We start from the raw sequence: 20348 nt of genomic DNA on the forward strand, positions 1-20348 counted from the left end.
GGAGACAACAACATGCATAAAAACAAGACAGAGCAAAACCAAGCAACAATGTACAACAAAACAGCATCAATATCATTCCACTGACGAGGAACAAATTAAAATATACCAAGAAAGAAAAGCTTGTGGACATTGTGGCATGGTGCCCCAATAGACCGTAAATCTATATGAGAGTAGATAGCCTCATCTTTCTCCCATAGAATAGCTGGTGGCTTTGAACCTTGGAGCTTTTGCTTTATAGCTCAATGCTTACCTCATAGTTCCAACAGGGTTCCTTCTTGCACTAAAATTAACTTTCAAACTCACTGCTATTGCATAGATTCCGACTTACGGTGACCTGTAGGACAGAGTGGAACTGACCCCATGTGTTTTCTTAGGCTATAACTTTTTATGGGACTAGAAACCTTTTTCCCTTTGAGCAGCTAATGGGTTCAAATTGTTCATCTTGTGTTTAGTATCCTACCATGTAACCTCCTTCATCACCAGGGCTCCTTCTTGCACTAACCAAACTAAACAAAACACACTCCATCACGTCAATGCTGACTCATAGTGACCCCTATGTAGGTTTCCAAGACTGTAACCATTTACAGGAGTAGAAAGGTCAGTCTTTCCCACTCTGAGCTGCTGGTGGTTTTGAACTTCTGACCATGCAGATTGCTGCCAAATTGTAACCGCTAAGCCACCACTATGCCACCAGGGTCCCACTCTCATACACTAAGGTGAGGCTAACTAAGAACCATTTGCACTCGTTAACACCTACAAATTTGGCTTAAAGACACACTTAGGAATCTGGTTCTGGATAATGACTGGCAGTATATTCCACATTTCAAGGACATTCACACAGACACATTGAACTTACTACTGCAGTTTTAAAACCTCAGGTACATTGGTACCTCCCCACTTTAGATAGATCTTAAAGAGCTTTCTTTTTTTTCAGTGGAAGTGGGACATGCTTTTATACATATCCCCCACCCCAGCCAAAAAAAAAAAAGCACTGAAAAATGAAAATCTGTTGTCTCAACCTGACAAAAACCCAATTCCAATCACTCTCTGTCAAAGATAACCCACTAGTCTCACCTTAAAACAACATTTTTTTTGCTCCTATTAATGAGGACATAAGTGGCACAGTGATGCAGAACCCACAAGTGAACTTGACAAAGAGCCAAAAATACTTGAGGTTGAGTCTTTTGCTACTTGAAATTTACAGCATGGGCTGAAAAAGATATGCCTGGAACTCAGTAGTCTCTGAGGTACATTTATTGGGCAATGTAGTTTAATAATGTCTTCAGAAGGTAACTCTACTTGGATAATTCTCTGAAATTTTAATAGTATCAATCTATAATTTTCTATAGAATATAATTTAAATAAGAATCATACAGATCTCAAAGTCTTTGAATTTGAAGACAGTGCTTTGCTTTTCTATCATTTGTTTGAATGAATATATACAAGTTCAAGACTGGAGATGTTTTAGGGAAAACCCTTCTAAATTTAGCTTCATGTTTTCCAGACCTGATGATTGACAGTCCTTTAACACTGGGCCTTTTTTTTGCCTATGAAAATATAATTAAATATGTTAAAGTTAACAAGGTCTATATTTCAAAAATATAAAAGAAAATAATCCAGTAAATACATATATTAATATTTTATGGAGCTGACTTTTATATGACAAAAAAGCAATTCCATCTATTGTGCCATGTTTACAATAGGTATTTAAACTTATTGGGGTATATATAATTTGTGTGCATTAAAATCCACAGCTTTCAAGTTTATATCTTGATGAATTTGTACAATCCACAAGATCGCCTCTGCCCTACTTAACAAGTATATCTACCAAAGTAACTATTATTGTGACTACTCTCATGGATTCCTTTTGTCCATTCTGAACATTATGTAAATGAAAGTATAGCGTATGTACTCTCATCCTGGCTTTTGTTGCTCAATGTTTATGAGATTCATTCATTTGTTGCATGTGACAGCAGTACTTCTTTTTCTTCTGGGTGATATTCTGTTATATGAAAAAAGAGCACAATTTATTATATTCTTGGTGATGGCGAGTTTGTTTATTTTTGCCTTAATGGTAGTTACTGCCATTGAGTTGATTCTCACTCACAGCAACCGTCAAGGACAGGGCAGAACTGTCCTTGTGAGTTTCGGGACTGTGACTATAGGAGTAGACAATCTTGTTTTCTCCCAAGGAGCAGCTGGTGGGGTCAAACTGCTAATGTTGCCATTATTAGTGTCTTACCTTTAATAATGTTAACATAGTGATTGATTTCAGGATTAAATTAATTTACATTGCTAAATTAAAACTTTTGTGTGCTACTCTATTTGATTTCCTAAATATATATATGTTTTTGGTGCTTTGTAGCTATTTTATGATACAGATCTAAAACTTTCTTTTACTGTAATGCCCTTTTCTACTTTCATTATGAATGCTGTATTGACCTCAGGGAACATATTGGAATGTGTTCTTTCTGTTTTTATTCTCTAGTCTACTAATTATTTTTTCTTGGAATTTTGGGAATAATTCAGTTACTCTTGGAGTTTTCTTATAGATTCAATTTCCTTAGTGGCTATAGGATTATTAGGATTTTTTGATGCATGTTTCAGTTTGGTAAGTTATATTATTCATATAAATTGTTTATTTCAACTAAATTTCAAGTATTGGCAGAAAGTTCTAAAAACTCTCTATAATGTTTGTAGGCTCTTTAGTGATATCCTTCTTCAGCTTGAGTTTTCTTCCCTTGCTATCATGCTAGTGATTGTCATTGTTAATCTTTCAAATAATCAACTTTTGGCTTTGTTGATTTCTTTGTTACACATCTACTTCCTCTTATTAATTTCTTATCTCTATTAGTTTTTTCTTTCTACTTTTCTTAGATTAATTTTTTTTCTAATTTCTTATGATAGACATTTTTCAACATATCTTCTTTCCAGAAATACTCATCTAGAGAATTTTTCTCTAAATACAGAGTTTGCTATATCCCACACGTTTTACTATGTTATATTTTAATTTTGACTTGCATAAAATATTTTCTAATCACCAGTGAGGTCCTGCTACTTTGATCCATGAGTTATATAAATTTTTTCTTAATTTAAAAACATTTTGGGAATTTGTAATTACCTTTTAGTAATTGATTTTAGGGTAATTCTGTGGTGGTCATAGAATTCTGTTATTACAGTATGTTTACTGTTCATGATTTAAATTCTACGAATTTGTTGAGATTTTTTTCAAGATTTACTAGCATGTTTTCTTTTGGCAAGTGTTTCACATGAACTTGAAAAAGGTGCATGTTCTACAGTTGAATTTAGCGTCCTGTACCACTTTGTTTGTTATTCTGTAAATAACTGAAAAGTGTTCATTGAAATCTCGGTGGCAGTGGATTTATCTATTTCTCCACCTTTATGTATTTTGAAGCTGTTGGTGGATACAAGATTCAGATTTATTTTATTAACCTATTGAATTGACATTTTTATCTTTATGAAGTGCTCCACTTATCTCTAGTAATACCATTTGCTTAAGATCTACTTTGATTGATGTTTATATAACCATGCTAGCTTTCTTTTTACTAGTGTTTGCATGCCACCATTTTCCCTGTACTTTAACTTCCATCTTTTGTGTTCTTGTGTTTAAAGTATGTCTCTCAGGATATATATAATTTTTAAATCTACCTTTATGTTTCTCTACATGAATTACGAGTTTCACTCCAGTAAATGGATATAATTTCTTTCACTGCAATTGCGCTGAATTGACTCCTCGTGACCCTATGGAACTGGATAGAACTGTCCCCCTTGGGTTTCTGAGATTGTAGCTGTAAGAGTAGAAAGCCTCGTCTTTCTTTCACAGATTGACTCTTGTCCAATTGCTGACCTTGTCGTTAGCAGCTCAATGCCAGTTATATAGCATAATATTCATCCTTTAAAAGTATGCATTCATTTCCATTTTACGTACTCACAAATTTGTACAACCATTAATTCCAGAACATTTTTTATCACCCCCAACAGAGATGTCATACTATTTAGCAATCACTCCCCATTACCACTTCTAGTCTGTCAACTCGCAACCGACTTTCTCTGTAGGTTTACCTATCTGACATTTCCTTTAAATGTAATTATATAATATATAGTCTTTCATGTCCAGTTTCCTTCACTCAACATTAGTTCGTACTTTCTTCCTATGTATGGCTGAATAGTATCATGGATCTAGCCTACCTTGTATACCATTTATGAGCTTATGGGCATTTGCGTGCTTTCTACTTTTCACCTATTAAAATTTATGAGCGTTAGAGGTAATTTTTAAAATCATCTTGTGAAATTTTAATATATTTTGACTAAATTGTTTGGGATGGAATTTCAGGGTAACATGGTAACCTGAGTAATATTTTGTGAGCGTGTCAAGTCATTTGCCACAGCAAATATACCATTCTGTGTTCCCACTGACAATGTATGAGAGCTTCAGAGTCTGTACATCCTTGCCAACTAGCCTAGTGACTTAAAATCTTTTAAATTATATGCTTAGGTTTAGAATTACCATAATAATATATAAATATGTATATGTGTATAATTATACACATATTTATATAAATATATATTTATTTAATATCTTGTTCTTTGTACTTTTATTTTTCCTTTTCTGTCTTCTTTTAGATTGAGTTTTATTTTTCAAGATATTTTTCTGCTATTAACCTTTTAGTTATACGTTTATTTGTTATTTTTCAGATTCTAATGCTTTTGTCTTAATCACATCTGTACACTTGTGGGGTAGATGATCCTGCAATTATTTGATTATATGTACTCCTCCTAGTCTATGTGCTTTTTTACTTCCACATGTGATGAGCCTTATAAGGCTTGATTACTTTTTTGGTGCCTTTTTATAGATGCTTACTTATTTTGTCCTCTCATTTGTTCATTTATTTCTGTTCTGTGTTCATTTTTGTAGTTTAGGATATTTTTCCTTTAATCTGAGGAACTCTTTTTAGTAGTCTTTTATGTAGGGTTTATTGATGTTAAAATTATTTCTGTTTTTTCCTAAAAATAGCTAGTTTTATCTGATTTTTAAATCCATGATTTCTCAAGGTAGAGAACTGTAGGTTGGTTTTTCTTTTTTTCTTTTAAAATTTCATTTGTTGTTTTATGTTCCAAGTTTCCTTTGCTTGATTTATAAAAATCCTGCTTAAGGTTTGTATAATTTACTGAAATCTGTAGCTTGGTGTTTTTCATTAGTTTAAAAACATTTTCAAGCATTATTTTAAAAATACTGTGTCCTCTCATTTTTTATAATATGGTCACATGAGTCTACAATGTAAACATATTTGAGATCTTTTGTTTCAAATTCCTTGTTTGTTTTTTTAACATATTTTCATTCCTTTCATTATGTACTTCAATATAGATATTGAACCTTCTAGTTCACTAATCCTATTTTTATTCATCTCTATTGTTCTATTTAACTCATTGAGTGAATTCTTAATTTCAGATACTAAACGTTTCAATTTCAGAATTAACTTTGATTCTTTTTCATAGATTCATGTTCTTAAAAGTTTATTTTGTAATCTATGTTTCAGTCAACGGTGTGTACCTCTTCCACTTGTGCTTTATCCCAGGACAGTTATTGCTTATGATCTATCTTCTTTTGAGATGGCAATCATTTCTCAGAGTTTTGGCAAGTTTGTTGCCCTGAGATCTCAATTTTCTCAGGGGTTCATAACATTTTATTGTTGTAGATAAGCTAATTATTGTCTTGTTAGGTTTAGGAAAAGGTTCTTTGTGGTTTTCTACATTTGTAAGCAGAAAACAAATAAAACCATTTTGAAGTTCTTTTCTGTTAATTCTAAAATCTGAATTATATGAGTGTTTTTCTGCATGTGTTTCTTCCATTGTTTATTCATCTATTCTTGCTACCCTACATTATAATTTTAATTGGATATCACAGAATGTGGATTAAAAAGGCATGGCTTTTGTTAGAACTTGTCTAACGTTTATAGATTCTCTAATCCAGTGGTCTAGTTTGATATACTGTATTCCATAGGTTGAAACTAGAAATCCCACATCTCTTCTTCTTTCTGGACTTTTCAACTATTGCTTAGCACAGGTATCTAAATGAAGCAGGATTAAATAATTGCTGCTGTATATTTTTTCAAGGCTCAAATTGTGTTTGAAGAGATAAAAATCAGCCCTTCTAAAATAGGCACTTTACTGTGGGCCTTATAGGTTGTAAACCTTTTATACCTCCTAGAATAAAAGCAGGTGTTGGGTAACTAGGAAAAATCCTTAAAAGTGAAAATAGAAATGCAGAAATAATACTAGTCACTTAAGCTCTTTTGACTAAACTTCAAATCAGATATACTTTTTGTGTTCTTTGATTTGTGGTTATTAGAATGCTTTTTTAGAAGTTAAAATTTTTATCAGTCTCTCATGTTTTGCTCTCTAGGAAGATGAAGTCCTCAGTCCATTCTGAAGAGGATGATTTTGCTCCAGAGCTACATAGGAACGTTCACCCTCGAGAGCGGCCTGATTGGGAAGAAACACTTAGTGCAATGGTAAATTGTTTCTCTTGTAAAATATACCTTTAAGCATATATTTGTACTTGCATAATGAAAAGTAACTGAGGAAGCATTACTCACAGAAAAACAACTAATGTTTATTGTTATGTTGTTCATTTATTCAGGAAATATTTATTGATCACATACTGTAATCTAGACACTATGTGTAGAGTCTTCTCAATAAAACAGAAATATTCTGCCTTCATGGGGCTTATCTTTTTATAGGATATGAGGGACAAGTAAATAATTGAAAGTATGTCCAATGGTACTTGATATTGTAGAAAGTTGGTACAGAGCCACAGGGATAGAGATTGGTGGGATAGGTATGAAATGGTAATTGCTAGTTACATACTGTGGTCACACTTGCCCTTTGTGCAGAGATGGCATTTGAGCAAAGACCTAAAAGTGTATTTTTAGGGAGTGTATTTATCTGGAAATAGATCCTTCTAGGCAAGGGATGAATACATTCAAAGGCTGTGGCATGGGATACAAAAGTAAATGATAGGAAACACAAATAGTACAGTATTCCAGAAATTGAGTAAACTGGGGGAAGAGGTCTGAGAAATGATTTGGGTGAATGGCGAGCATAACATGTAGATTCTTAAAGTACTTTGATAACAATTTTGACTGTTTATGCCAAGTTACATGGGGATTATTAGAGGATTTTCAATCAAGAAGTGACATGATTTAGCTTATAATTTTAAACAACAAAAAGACAACATAATGAAAAATAGGCAAAGTGTTGAATAGATATTTCTCTACAGAAGGTAACACATGGCTAATAAACACATTAAAGATGCTCAAAATCATTACTTCTCAGCCCTTGCTAACACGTGTTCACTACTTCTGTCTCTACGAAGTTGCTTATTTAAATCTTTCATATAAGCTATTTCATTTAGCATAATGTTTTCAAGCTGTATCTGCTTATAGTATGTATCATAACTCCATTCCTTTTTATCTGCCTCACTGCCGTGGAGTCGCTTCTGACTCACAGTGACCCTATGGGGACAGAGTAGAGTACCTCTGTGTTTCCGAGACTGTAAGTTTTTACACGAGTATAAAGTTTCATCTTTCTCCCTCAGAGCAGCTGGTGGTTTCAACCTGCTGACCTTGAGGTTGGCAGCTTAACACACAATCCACTATGCCATTAGGGTTGTCTTTTTATGGATGTGTATTATTTCCTCATATTTTGTTAGTCCATCTATTGATGGGCAATTGGATTATTTTCATCTTCTGGCTCTTGTGAATATTGATGGATACAATGACCATTGGTGTACAAATGTGTTTTGAGTCTCTGCTTTCAATTCTTTGTAGTTTATACCTACAAGTGGAATTACTAGATAAAAGGGTAGTTCTAAAAGAACTTCTAAACTGTTTTCCATAGTGACTACCATTTTGCATTTATATCAATCAGTTTCTTCACCTTTGGGTTTGCATTGACACCTGTTATTTTCCTTAAAAAAACCAGACAAATGCAAACAAACAAAGTCATGGTAGCAGCTTTGAAGTAGTATCTCATTGTAGCTTTGGGTTTTTGCCTTTCACAAATACCTAATAAATTTGGGCATCTTTTCAGGTACTTATCGGTTATTTATATATATCTTCTTTAGAGAAATGTCTGTTCAAAGCTTTGCACATTTAAAAATTAGATTGTTTGTTTGAATTTTCTTTGTTGAAGTGTAAGAGTTCTTTATATACTCTCTATTAAGTTCTTATTGGTTAAAATGATTTGAAAATAATTTCATCTCACTGTGAGTTGTCTTCTTATTAAATTCTATATTGTGTTTTATTGTCTGTACTTTTGGTACCATATCTTAAGAGTCCATTGCTAAATCCAAGGTAATGAAGATTTTTCTGCTGTGTTTTCTTCTATTAGTTTTATAATTTTAGCTCTTCATCTTAGGTCATTGATCCATGTTGAGTTTATTTTCATATATTGTATAAGGTTAAGGTTCAAAGTTTATATTTTTCATGTCAGTATCTAGTTTTCTCAGCTCCATTTATTGAAAGAACTGCTCTCAGTCTTGCCCTTGCTTTTGGCACCCTTGCTGACAATCAGTTGACAATATATTCAAGGCTTCTCTAAACCATTGATGTATATGACCATTTTTATGCTAGTTACACATAGTTTTGGTTCCTTAACTTTGATATGTTTCGAGATGGTGAAGTGTGAGTTCTACCACTTTGTTCTTCTTTCCTCTTATTGGTGGCTTTTCAAAGTTCCTTAAGATTCCATATGAATTTAGGATAGATTTTCCTCTATTAAAAACTCCTTTGGAATTTTGTTTAAGAATTGCATTGAATATGTATATTGTTTAACAGTATTAAGCTTAGCAATATATTAAGTCTTCTAAGAACATAAGCATTTTCATTTATTCTCTTTTAATTCCTTCTAGCATATTTTGTAGTGTTAAGTGTAGATGTTTTAAAAAAATTTATTCCAAGGACTTTATTCTTTTTGTGCTATTATAAATTGGAGTGTTTTCTTAATTTATTTCTTTTTTTGCCCATTTTTGGGGTATATAGACATAGAATATTCTTGTATAATAAATGTATCCTGAAACATTTTTAATTTGTTTATTCACCCTTTGTGAATGTGTCTGCATATAAGATCATGTCATTTGTAGACGAAGATAATATTACATATTCCTTTCTAATAGCAAACAAAACTTATACTGCCATTGAGTTGATACCAACTCATACTGACCCTATAGGCCCAATAATTGCTCCAAGACTGTAAATCTTTACAGAAGCAGACAACCTCATCTTTCTCCTAAAGAGTTGCTTGTGGGTTTGATTTGCTGACCTTGCAGTTAGTTCACAGTGCTTAACCCATTGTGCCACCAGGTGGATCTTTCCAGATATAGATGACTTTGTGTCCTTTTTCTTGTTTAGTTATTTTGGCTAGAACATCTAGTACTATGCTGAATGGAACTGGTGAAATTGGGCCTTTTTGTCTTGGTCCTGATCTTAGAGGAAAAGCTTTCAGTCTCTTACTCCTGAATGTATGATGGTTTTTCATAGATAACTTTCATCATGTTTGAAAAATTTCAGTTTTTAATTTGTCCAATGTTTATATTATGAAAAGATGTTGAAATTTGCCAGACGCAATCAATTGAGGTGATTAGATGCTGCTATAAAGGCCTTGATAAACTTCTGCACCAGTCCCTCAGACCAACTCACGTGCTCAACCTCAAATTTTTAGAGGAGACGTGCCCCACTACTCACCTTTATACCTGAAAGCCACATTTTGCTGGCCCTACCATTGTGGGATGGAAGAATGGGCGATGGTAGCCTTTTGGTACATGTGCCTTGTCTAGGAAAGAGTAGCCTACCACCCTACCCCACTATACATCCTGTTTTGGCAAAATATTGTGGAAATTTTATCTCTCACAAAAGTCCAGTGTTAAATATTGAACATAATTAATATACTACTGAAAGCGAGGATATGTTAAACTATTGAATTTCTAGGTTTATCTAGGTTAAACCTGGATATGAATTTCCTAATTCTGTAGGTCAAAAGGTTTGAAAATGTTTTGTTCTGTAACAACCTGTAATATCCTAAAAGTGTTATAACTATTGAATTGCTGGTTAAATATATTTTTTGTTAATAACTGAGAGGAAAACGGCATTTTCTATTTAAAGCTTTAGGGGACCTAGTAGTTACTTTCGCTGATGGGAACTGTTGTACAGGTCCCTCCCTCCAATTTTAAAACTTAGGAAATATGCAAGTACTTCAAGCATGCATTTAGAAGAATAGTCCTACAGAGTACTCTGCTACTAGGCTGTTATTCCCCTTATAGAAATTTTATCAATTAAATGTCTTCCACACTTGTGATTCTTTTATCCTTCTACCTTTCTTCTATTTATAATCTGCCTCACTACATAAATAATGTATATTTATAACAAATCAATTATAATTTCTATCAATACATGAATGAATAAGCAAAATCTGATATATACATGATATTATACAACTATGGGAATAATCTTGCCCTTCAGTACTGCTTGACATCTGACAACATGAATACGTCTGGAGGGCATACTGAGTAAATAAAATAATCACAAAAGGAGAAATATTAATGATCCCTCTTTTATAGAAAGACAAAAACATATATTCACTCAAAAACTAATCTTCATTGCTTGTTACTAGGGAGGAGTAGGTGTGGAGAGGCACACTAACTCCTTAGTAGCCACTTTTTATTTTTGGTGGTGGGATGGTAACACTGTATGTCGGTGAAGTTTATACAGGTAAATGATGTGTGCTAAAAAGAACACTCACAAAAAATGCTTTTGGTAAATACTACAAAATATATTATTTTTCAACAACAGCCAAAAATACATAGTGGTTACATATGTACGTAGGTATGCATATGTGTGTCTGTGTTTTGTGTGTTTGTGTGTATGTATGTGTATGTGTAGTCATACATATCACATATTCCATGTGTGCATATAGGTGTGTGTAAACATATAAGTGGGCTTCAAAAATTTCATATAAAAATCCAATATCTTTTATTCCTTTTTTTTGCTTGAACTTTTTTACATTCCCTGCTGCACTTGGACATAAATATTATAAAACATATAGGGGGAAAAGTTAACTGTTCTTTCTTAGACATAGTGGAATGTCTTGTGGAAATGGATTCCTCAGTTTGAAGTTTTAGGACGACAATTTGGGTGAGGTGGGACAACTCAGTCATTTGGCATAATACAGTTTACAAAGTTTTTGTTCTGTATCCTACTTTGATGAGTAGTGTCAGGGTTCTTAAAAGCTAGTTAGGGGTCAGTAATGTAAAATACAACTCTGCCAGATCATGAGAGAAAGAAAGAAAGAAATTCAGAGGAGAAACCCCGCTACAAGACTACATGAACCGTGGCTTTATGTACCCTGAGACTGGAAGAACTAAGTGGTGCTCAGCTACTAGCCACTACACTTAGCAATCCTATAAGAGGAGAAACATATGGAACAGAACACAAATGTTTAAAAAGTCCAGATTTAAGGGCGTGTGGAGACTAGAGCACTGTCCCAGAGTTACAGTCAGTTCCCAGATTGGTGACCAGATGCTGTTCCACACCCAAAATTTAGTTGCATTTATACCTAATTTGGAACAGTTATATATTGTTTGTATGTGAATCAGTTAATTCTTTATCTTTAAAGTAGAGTTTGTAGAATACCTTTCTATACTGAAGAAGCATTAAGGAAACATTTCCACATACAGTAAATATCTTTTAATATAATGATAAAGTAATAATGATAATGTTTTGACACCACAAAGTAGCAGCATTTTTGTTATTTCTAACTATTTTCTTTTCCTCAGTTTTAACAGAATGGGCTTTATGGAGTTGTAGGTAAGTGACATTTGTAACCCAAGAGTGAAACTAGCCTTTGAGGATACTATTTAAAAAACACATCGGCTCATAAAATGAAGAATAGTACCAATGAGAACTACAAACTTTTAGAAAGTCATCTGTATGAGGTCAAATGGTCAACAGCAAAGATGAATAAAAGAACAGGGAAACTAGAGTACTGAAAGTGAAATATCTAGAGGGAAATAATGAGAATGCTAAGATATGAAAAAGGTAGCTAATGCCTCTGAACAATATGTGTAGTAATTATTAAATGAGAACCTACCTTTCTGTGTAAGCTTTCTTGAAACCACAAAATATTATTAGAAAAGTGGGTTTTTAAAAAGAAAAGTAAAATATTTGGTGTCAGAAGAAATATCACCATGTAATAAGTAGTCTCAAATCTAAACTCCCAAATACATTTCATGACTGATTTATAAACCCCAAAACAAGCATTAACACACACACACACACACACCCACCCCACACACACCTAAAAAGAGAAGTAAGCAACATTCAACTTTCTGGCCTCCTGCTTTTGTAAGTATAATCATATCTGGTATGGCTGGCTGCTTTTATGTCACATCAGCAGAGTTTAGTATTGACAGAGCTGAATGTCTCACAAGCCTGCAATATTTACCATTGACTCTTCAAGAGAAAGTTTGCCAACTCTGTTGTAAATGATTCTTTATTTCTTTAAAAGATATTTAAAAGATAAAAAACATTTTATCACTGTTGAGAATTATTAATCAATGATGAAATAATGCCTAGAATTATGGAAATAAAACTAAGGTCCTATCTTATATTTATAAAATTGTACAATGGGTCCATATTATAATTACAAGATAGAATAAATTCTAGCCATTACCAAAGAAGATAGATTCTTTTTTCTTTGATATACCTCTAGGAAGGAATAAAATATTTCTAAGGATGGATCATAAAAATAAACAATTCAAATGCTAAAATTGAGTCCAGTGATGCCCTCTTGTTATTCCCACCCACTCCAAAAAGGTCAATAACCCAGTGTTGCTGCGTCAATTCTGACTCAGAGTAACTCTATAGAAAAAAAGTAGAATTGCCTCAGAAGGGTTCCAAGGCTGCTATTCTTTATGAATGTAAACTTCCATATCTTACGTTCTCTTGCAAAGTGAATGGTGAATTCAAACTGCTGGGAGGATTCTTTCTTTATTTTAAAAATATTTTTATTGGGGGCTCTTACATCTCATCACAATCCATACATTCCTCCAATGTGTCAAGCACATTTGCACATATGCCGCCATCACCATTTTCAAAGCATTCTCTTCCCACTTGAGCCCCTGATAATAACTCCCCATTTCTTTTCCCTCCCACCCCCGTCCTCCCTCCATCATGAACCCTTGATAAGTTATAGATTGTTTTTTCCATATCTTATGTCGTCCTCCGTGTCCCCTCACAAACGTTTCCATTATTTGTCCCCCTGAGAGGGGGTTGATCCTTGTGATCGACTCCCCCGCACCCCCTCCCCAAATCCTCCTGGTATCTCTACTCTCCTTGTTGACCCTGAGGGGTTTATTTATCCTGGATTCTTTGTGTTGTGGGCTCTTATCTGTAGCAGTATGCACACTCTGGTCTAATCCGATTTGTAAGGTAGAATTGAGGTCATGAGATTAGGGTAAAGGAAGCAGCAAAGAACTAGAAGAAAGTTGTGTGTTTCATTGGTGCTATCCTACACCCTGACTAGCTCATCTCTTCCTTGTGACCACTCTGTGAGGGGATGTCCAGTTGTCTACAGATGGGCATTGGTTCTCCACATCATGCCTCCATGGACATTGGGTATGATTTTGCTCTGGGTCTTAGATGCCTGATAACCTGAGCCCATGGACACCTAATGATTACACAGGCTGGTGTGCTTCCTTGTGGGCTTTGTTGCTTCTCAGCTAGTTGGCTGCTTGTTTATCTTCAAGCCTTTAAGACCCCAGACGCTATATCTTTTGATAGCTGGGTACCATCAGCTTTTTTCACCACATTTGCTTATGCACCTATTTTTTCTTAAGTGATTGTGCTGGGCAGGTGAGCATCACAGGATGCCAGATTTGTAGAACTAAGTGTTCTTGTATTAAGGGGGTACTTGAGTTGAAACCCAATGCCCATCTGTAATCTTAACATATAGATATGAGTACATAGTTCTATTCCCCTCTCATTATATGTATATTTACATATGTAATACCTGTATTTAGACCTCTATGAATGTCCTTTGCCTCCTGGTTCTTTCCTCTATTTCCTTTTTACTTCCATCTTGTCCCACCATCGTGTTCAGCCTTCATTCAGGTTTAATAATTCCTCGCTGCCACATTGCCCTTGATTGAGCTCCACTAGGCGTCCTATGACCTTCCTACCATTGATTTTAGTTCATTTGTTGTTCTCTTGACCCTGGGTTGGTTCCCCCCACCCCCTCCTTTTTCCCATCTCCTCTTCTCCCATAGGGAGGATTAATTCTTACATGTTTGTACTTTGTTAGTTTATATTTTTGAAGAATCATGTTTGTTTGTTTGTTTGTTTTTAACATTTATCTAAATTATCCTTTATCTAAAGCGTGCATACATGTGCACTTCTCTCTCTCTAGAGATAAACTCCCCTAGGCACCCCACCATGCGAAGACTTTGGAGTCATGAAGGGAGCCCCTGTACCTATTGTTCTGAGATAGTGCTTAAAGCTCTTAAACTAAAAATATCTACTAAAGTCATCTTAAAACCAACCAATAGTTAGCAGAAATAGTAAAGAATGTCTGCCTTGAGAACTTTGCTTCTTTAAGATCTTTCATTATGGAATAAAATTGACTACAACTTGAAATATTAGATAGGAAATTTAGGGGACAGAAATTAAGTGTATGGAGGAGGAGCAACTTGAAAAAGGAGGATAATTGCACAACTCAGAGTAATCATCGTTACCAATTTATACATGTAAAACCTGTTGAATTGGTTTATATTCTGCTCTGTATATTCTCAACAACAGTAAAAGTAAAGTATAAAAAGAAAGAACCCATTTTATCCCATATCATTTTCCCCTATTGAATCACATGGTATTTCCAATAATAATTTAGCTCAGATTTTTCTGTTAGCAATCACAGGTTACAAATAAACCATAGGCTATAAATAAATCATAGGTAATGTAGCATTTACTTATTTTCTCATTGGCCACAAGTGTTAAGAACCTTTTGATTTTCAGGGTTTCTTCTTCTTCTTTTTTTAATGATGCAGTTGAATATGCCAGTAAAGTTGAAAATTCACCACTATGGAAACTTTGGCAATCTAAGGAGTAAGTTGGAAGTATTACATATGTATCATTTTTAGATTTTTGAGTGAGAAATGCATGTTGTGATCACCTAATACATTTATCTTACCATTTTAACCTTTATTAATCATTGTAACCAAGATTTTTTTATTCCAACAACTCCCAGAGGACATGACAGTTGACGTTGAAATTTGATTATAAGAGCATGAACATCCTAATATTCAGAGAAAACTTCCTTAGATTTAGTACAGTTAAATGTGTAAATTAGATGGTCTCCTACCTGCCCCCCCCAAAAAACCCCAAAATAAAACGTAAACCGACTTCAATGATAATATTTTGAAGAGATTATTAAATCAAGATGCATTCGTCTTGGTGGAAAATCAGCAGAATCATTGAAATTCACTATATATTTAAAATTAGTACTAGAGGAATAGTCATAAACCCTTTCTCTTTATTATATTTCTTTAAGGCAAGAGGAGCAGATGTTCCAGAGATTCCTGGAGACCTTACTCTTAAGACATGTGGCAGTACAGCCAGTATGAAGGTGAAACATGTGAAAAAGTAAGTAGTTAATTTTACAGATGGAGCCTTGATGACACAATGATTCAGAGTACAACTGCTGTCTGAAAGATCAGTGGTTCAAACCCCTTGGCCACACTGTGCCAGATAGCTGCTTCTGTAAAGATTTTAAACCAACCAAACTCATTTCCATTGAGTTGATTCTGACCCATAGCAATGCTGTAGATCAGCATAGAAATGCCCCTGTGGTTTTCCAAGATGGTTTTTTACCTCTTTATGGGAGTAGAAAGGCTCATCTCTCGCCCTCAGAGAGACTGGTTGTTTTGAACTGTGATGGGCTGGTGGTTAGCCGTGCAACAGATCACCTGCTGCCTTGGACATACTAGGGGTAGTTAGTTCTGCTCAGTCCTGGAGGAATGCTAAGAGTTGGAATAAACTTGACAGCCATGGTGGATTTTACAGTGGATTTTAAATGAATTTCATTTTAAATGAAAACCAGTTCTTTAGTTTTTTTAAAATTTTACTTAGATTCTTTACTGCAGAGACTCCTAATGTCCGTACATTTGATTATGATTCAACTCTTAACTGTGACTCAGCAAGAAGTAGAATAGGTTTGCAGACTGTTTATTGGTAAAAAAATATTCTTCATTTTTATTCTTAAAACAATTAATGTTACTATCTGTTAACATTGTTTAACTGGAATGATCTAAGTTTGTCTTCCTTATTATCTTCAATGCAAGCAGTTTTTTGTTGTTTGAGTTGTGAGATTTCATTGTCTCAGTGTTTGCCTTTTAGAAGTCTGAACTGGATACCAATAGTTATCTCTTAAGTGAAAGATCTAAAAAGATCTGTTTTAAATCTCTCTTTTAACTTACTAGAGGATTAGATAGGATTCCTTTGGGTGGTGTATATGTTTAATGCACTTGGTCAACATTCAGATTCACCTAGGGGTATTTCTAAAGAAAGGCCTGGTGTTGTACCTCTGAAAAATCTGTCTTTTGTATACCCTGTTGTAGAGCATGTTCTACTGACACATTTGGGGTTGCCATAAATCAGAATTGATTCTAAGAGGCAGCTGGTTTGATTTTATAGATGGTTAGTTATCATTCATTTCTAAGTAGGAAAATATAAGGATAAAAATGTTCATTCTGCACCCAGATCCAACAATCCAGGACTGATGGGCTGTGACAACATTCACAGGTAAAGTCCACTTTTGTATTTTGAGGTGGCAATGCTACATCTGACTGGAAGCTGCTTTTCAGTTTCCATAACATTCACAAGTAAAGCTTTGTCCATAGGCATTATGTTGGGTCAAGTTTAGGAGAATATAGAGATGCTTTTTAAAAAATGACCTGTACACCTAATATCATTTATATATGTTTCAGTGTATCTTTGGATTCGTGTGAATTATGTGTTTTCATGTGCATGGGCTTATTTAATATTTTTGCTTGCATGAGCTTTTGAAATCCATATTTTTCCTTTAGGTTTAGTCATTTGACCATCCCAGTATCTTTTTACTGACTTATTTTCATGAACTCCAGGTTACCCTTCACCAAAGGTCACTTTCCGAAGATGGCTGAATGTGCACATTTCCACTATGAGAATGTTGAATTCGGCAGCATACAGGTATATTAGTAATATTTTGTACATCCAGAATTAAGATATGTAAAACTGACAGGTGACACGAATGCAGTTTTTTCTATTGGTAATCTCTTTGGATGGGGTAAAAACTTTTGATCTTTTCATTTGACCAATACTTGATGCCTGAAAACGGATCCCCATTTCAATGGAAACAAGATGATAGAACCGATGTTAATCTTAGAATTTCTATCAAGATTTCTTGACAGATTTTGTCTGTGTTTATGGCAAGGAGTAGTCGACTTGCTCCCTGACTTGGTGTTGTGTCATAGTAATGATGAGTAAATCCGAACCAAGAGGTCTGACTTACTGTGATTTATGTATGGACACTCTCACAAATAGTAAATGAGAAGTGAAGTTCCACATCTCTGTCAACTTTCTGTCGACTTTAACAAATCTGACTAGGATAGGATCATCTCTCATTATGTTCTAATTTGCATACTTCTGTTTTCTAATGTGTTGAGTTGAGCATCTTTTAAAATTTTTATTGGCAATTTGAGCTTCCAGTTTTTAAAATCTCCAGATCAGGTTTGCTTTATTTGCTCTTATTAATTTATGATAATTCTCTGTATTTTCTGGATGTTATTTAGTTCTATGATGCCATATCTAGTTCTTTTTATTTTTATGCAAGTGTTGGCATGCAAGTTGAAGAACCTTCTCCCATATTATGGCATGTTTTTTCATCATTTTCATGCTACTTGTCATATACAAGCATATTTTATTTTGTACATGCTGATTTTATTTATTTATGCAGTTGTGTGTATGTACAAGAGGAGCCCTGGTGACATAGTGGCTTACGTGGTGGGCTACTAACCTGAACTTCAGCAGTTTGAAACCATCAGTTGCTCTGTGGGAGAAACGTGAGACTTTGTACTCCCATCGGAGTTGCAGTCTCAGCAAACCACAGGGGCAGTTCTACCCTGCCCTATAGAGTTACCACGAGTCAGAGTTGACTCCATGACACTGAGTTTGGTTTGGTTTTTAGAGTACTGTGTAGAAGCATTATGATTTATTGTTTCTTTCTTTCATACTTACGTTATTTTGTGGTTGTGAAGACTTTCCCTTTTATTTTAATAGCTTCGGAGTTTTGTTCTTCACATTTGGGTTACCTGGGTTTGATGGTATTTATATATGGTGAGAATAGATGTTAGGTGCCAGAGAGTTGGTTTTGACCCAAAGCACAACTGCACGGCCCTGTGCCATCCTCAGTTGAATATTAAAATATTTTCCCCCTGGTGTGTTATGGCACTGACCAGTCAGAATATATGCTCACCACAATACTGGAGCTGGGAGGGCCTTATTCCTCCTGTACTAAGCAGTGTCCTTGTGGTTGCTTCAGTGATTTGAGGGACTATTTTAATAGCTTAACATTTGTGAGTCCAACAAATGAGTCAGCCTCTTCCTCCAGCTTTGTTATGTGTCATTTCTATGGGTGCATGGCTTCATGTTGGAACTCCTACTTTGTTACATCGGTCAAATTTTATAACCTTGATAATACTGCCCTGTTTTAATTACTATGAGTTTTAATTACTATGAGTTTTGTAAAGTGATACCACCGATTCATCTTCAAGCTGTCTTGGTTTTTCTATTCCTTTGCACTCATATAAGTACAGAAACTACATTCTTTTTGGCATCAAATTAAATAATGTGTCCTTAGTATAAAAAATTGGCAAGTGAATGTAAAAAATATGAAAAAACTTTTTTATATGCTATATCATAGGTATGTTAAGAATATAACTTCTTACATAAATACAAGTGTAAGTCTTTGCACTCTTTGCTTTTAAAATAGGCTAATAGAAAAAAATCCTGATCTTTACACTTGAGAACATGATTAAGAAGTTGAATCGGTCAGATTCATGTATATCTATATTTTAACATAGAGACGTTCTCCAATGCCAGTTATCCTAAGTTGCTATCTGGAAAAATAAACTTAAGAGATGTACTAGATGTAATTGATAGTATGTCACAGTATGCAACTTTTTGTAAACGAGTTAGATGATTCAATCTACAGGATTTATGAAAATGCAGAATATTTTACTTCAGCAAAATGTAAAATTGTTTAAAATATTAATTGAGATGTAAAATTAAAAAAACATTAATTGAGATTAATAATGATTGCCTACTGTGCCATCACATAAAGGATATTATCTTTCTTTTATATTATAGTCTTGATATTACATTTCATGTCGAATTTCTTAGCTCAGTAAGCTAATTAGGAAGCAGATATATGGTTTTCATTTGTTAAGTATTTTGACTTTCTTGTTTGAATAATTTGGTTCACACTGTCATTTGGAAAATTATTTTCTAGTTTTTTTGTTTTTATTTTTATCTTTAAAACATAGAATGAATTATTTTGGAAGCTGTAAACACTGCAAAAAGTTTTAGTGCCCATTATGAAAGTAAGTAGGATGCAAAAGATATAAAATCAATTACAAAATCAATTTAAGGTTTTGACATTTATATGATGGACATAAATTCAGAGTAACATTTTATATAATGTTAATGGTAAGGTGGCCTTAGTTTGGAGATAGAGATTCTGATTTCTTTTTTGCCTTTAAGAAAACTTTTCACCTTGGGAAAGTACTACTGCCTCTTTGAGCTTCAGGGGTATTTGCTACTGCACCCTAGTGTTTTCCTTTTTGGTTAGTTATTGTGTACATCCTCCATCTAGTTTTGTGCTGCTCTCTCTTCTATGTCTTCGGAGGCCGACATATCTTGCCTTCTAGGTTTTCTTGTCTTCCCTGGTTGGGTTCAGCCAAAGTCAGATACCATCAGGAGAGAAACTGGTTTCCATCACTAAATTGTGCCATTAAAAACTGCTTCAGTCCATCTTTAGGCAATTGGATATCCCCTTACAGAAGGCTCACTGGAGAAGATGAGCCAGTCAGGGTGCAGGGTAGCAATGATGAAACATATTAACTTCCCTCTAGTTCGTAAATGCTTCCTCCCCCCCACTATCATGATCCCAATTCTACCTCACAAATCTGGCTAGACCAGAGGATGTACATTGGTACAGATAGCAACTGGAAACACAGGGAATCC

The 20348-nt window shown here is 34.4% G+C and overlaps 1 protein-coding gene across 1 annotated transcript in view; it reads left to right on the top strand.

Moving 5' to 3' along the window:
• Window positions 1–6422: 6422 nt before the first annotated feature.
• ARHGAP32 (Rho GTPase activating protein 32) overlaps window positions 6423–20348 on the top strand; it is a 176173-nt gene continuing 162247 nt past the window's right edge. The window contains exons 1-4 of the mRNA XM_045283644.1: window positions 6423–6533; window positions 15619–15710; window positions 16827–16868; window positions 17210–17294. Of these exons, the coding sequence (XP_045139579.1) occupies window positions 6429–6533; window positions 15619–15710; window positions 16827–16868; window positions 17210–17294 (324 nt within the window). The 5' untranslated portion in view covers window positions 6423–6428. The remainder of the gene's footprint in view (window positions 6534–15618; window positions 15711–16826; window positions 16869–17209; window positions 17295–20348) is intronic.

The sequence above is a fragment of the Echinops telfairi genome, unplaced genomic scaffold (genome assembly GCF_000313985.2).
Source record: "Echinops telfairi isolate 266 unplaced genomic scaffold, ASM31398v2 ScPeMD7_7465;HRSCAF=8503, whole genome shotgun sequence".
Classification (NCBI taxonomy): Eukaryota; Metazoa; Chordata; class Mammalia; order Afrosoricida; family Tenrecidae; genus Echinops; species Echinops telfairi.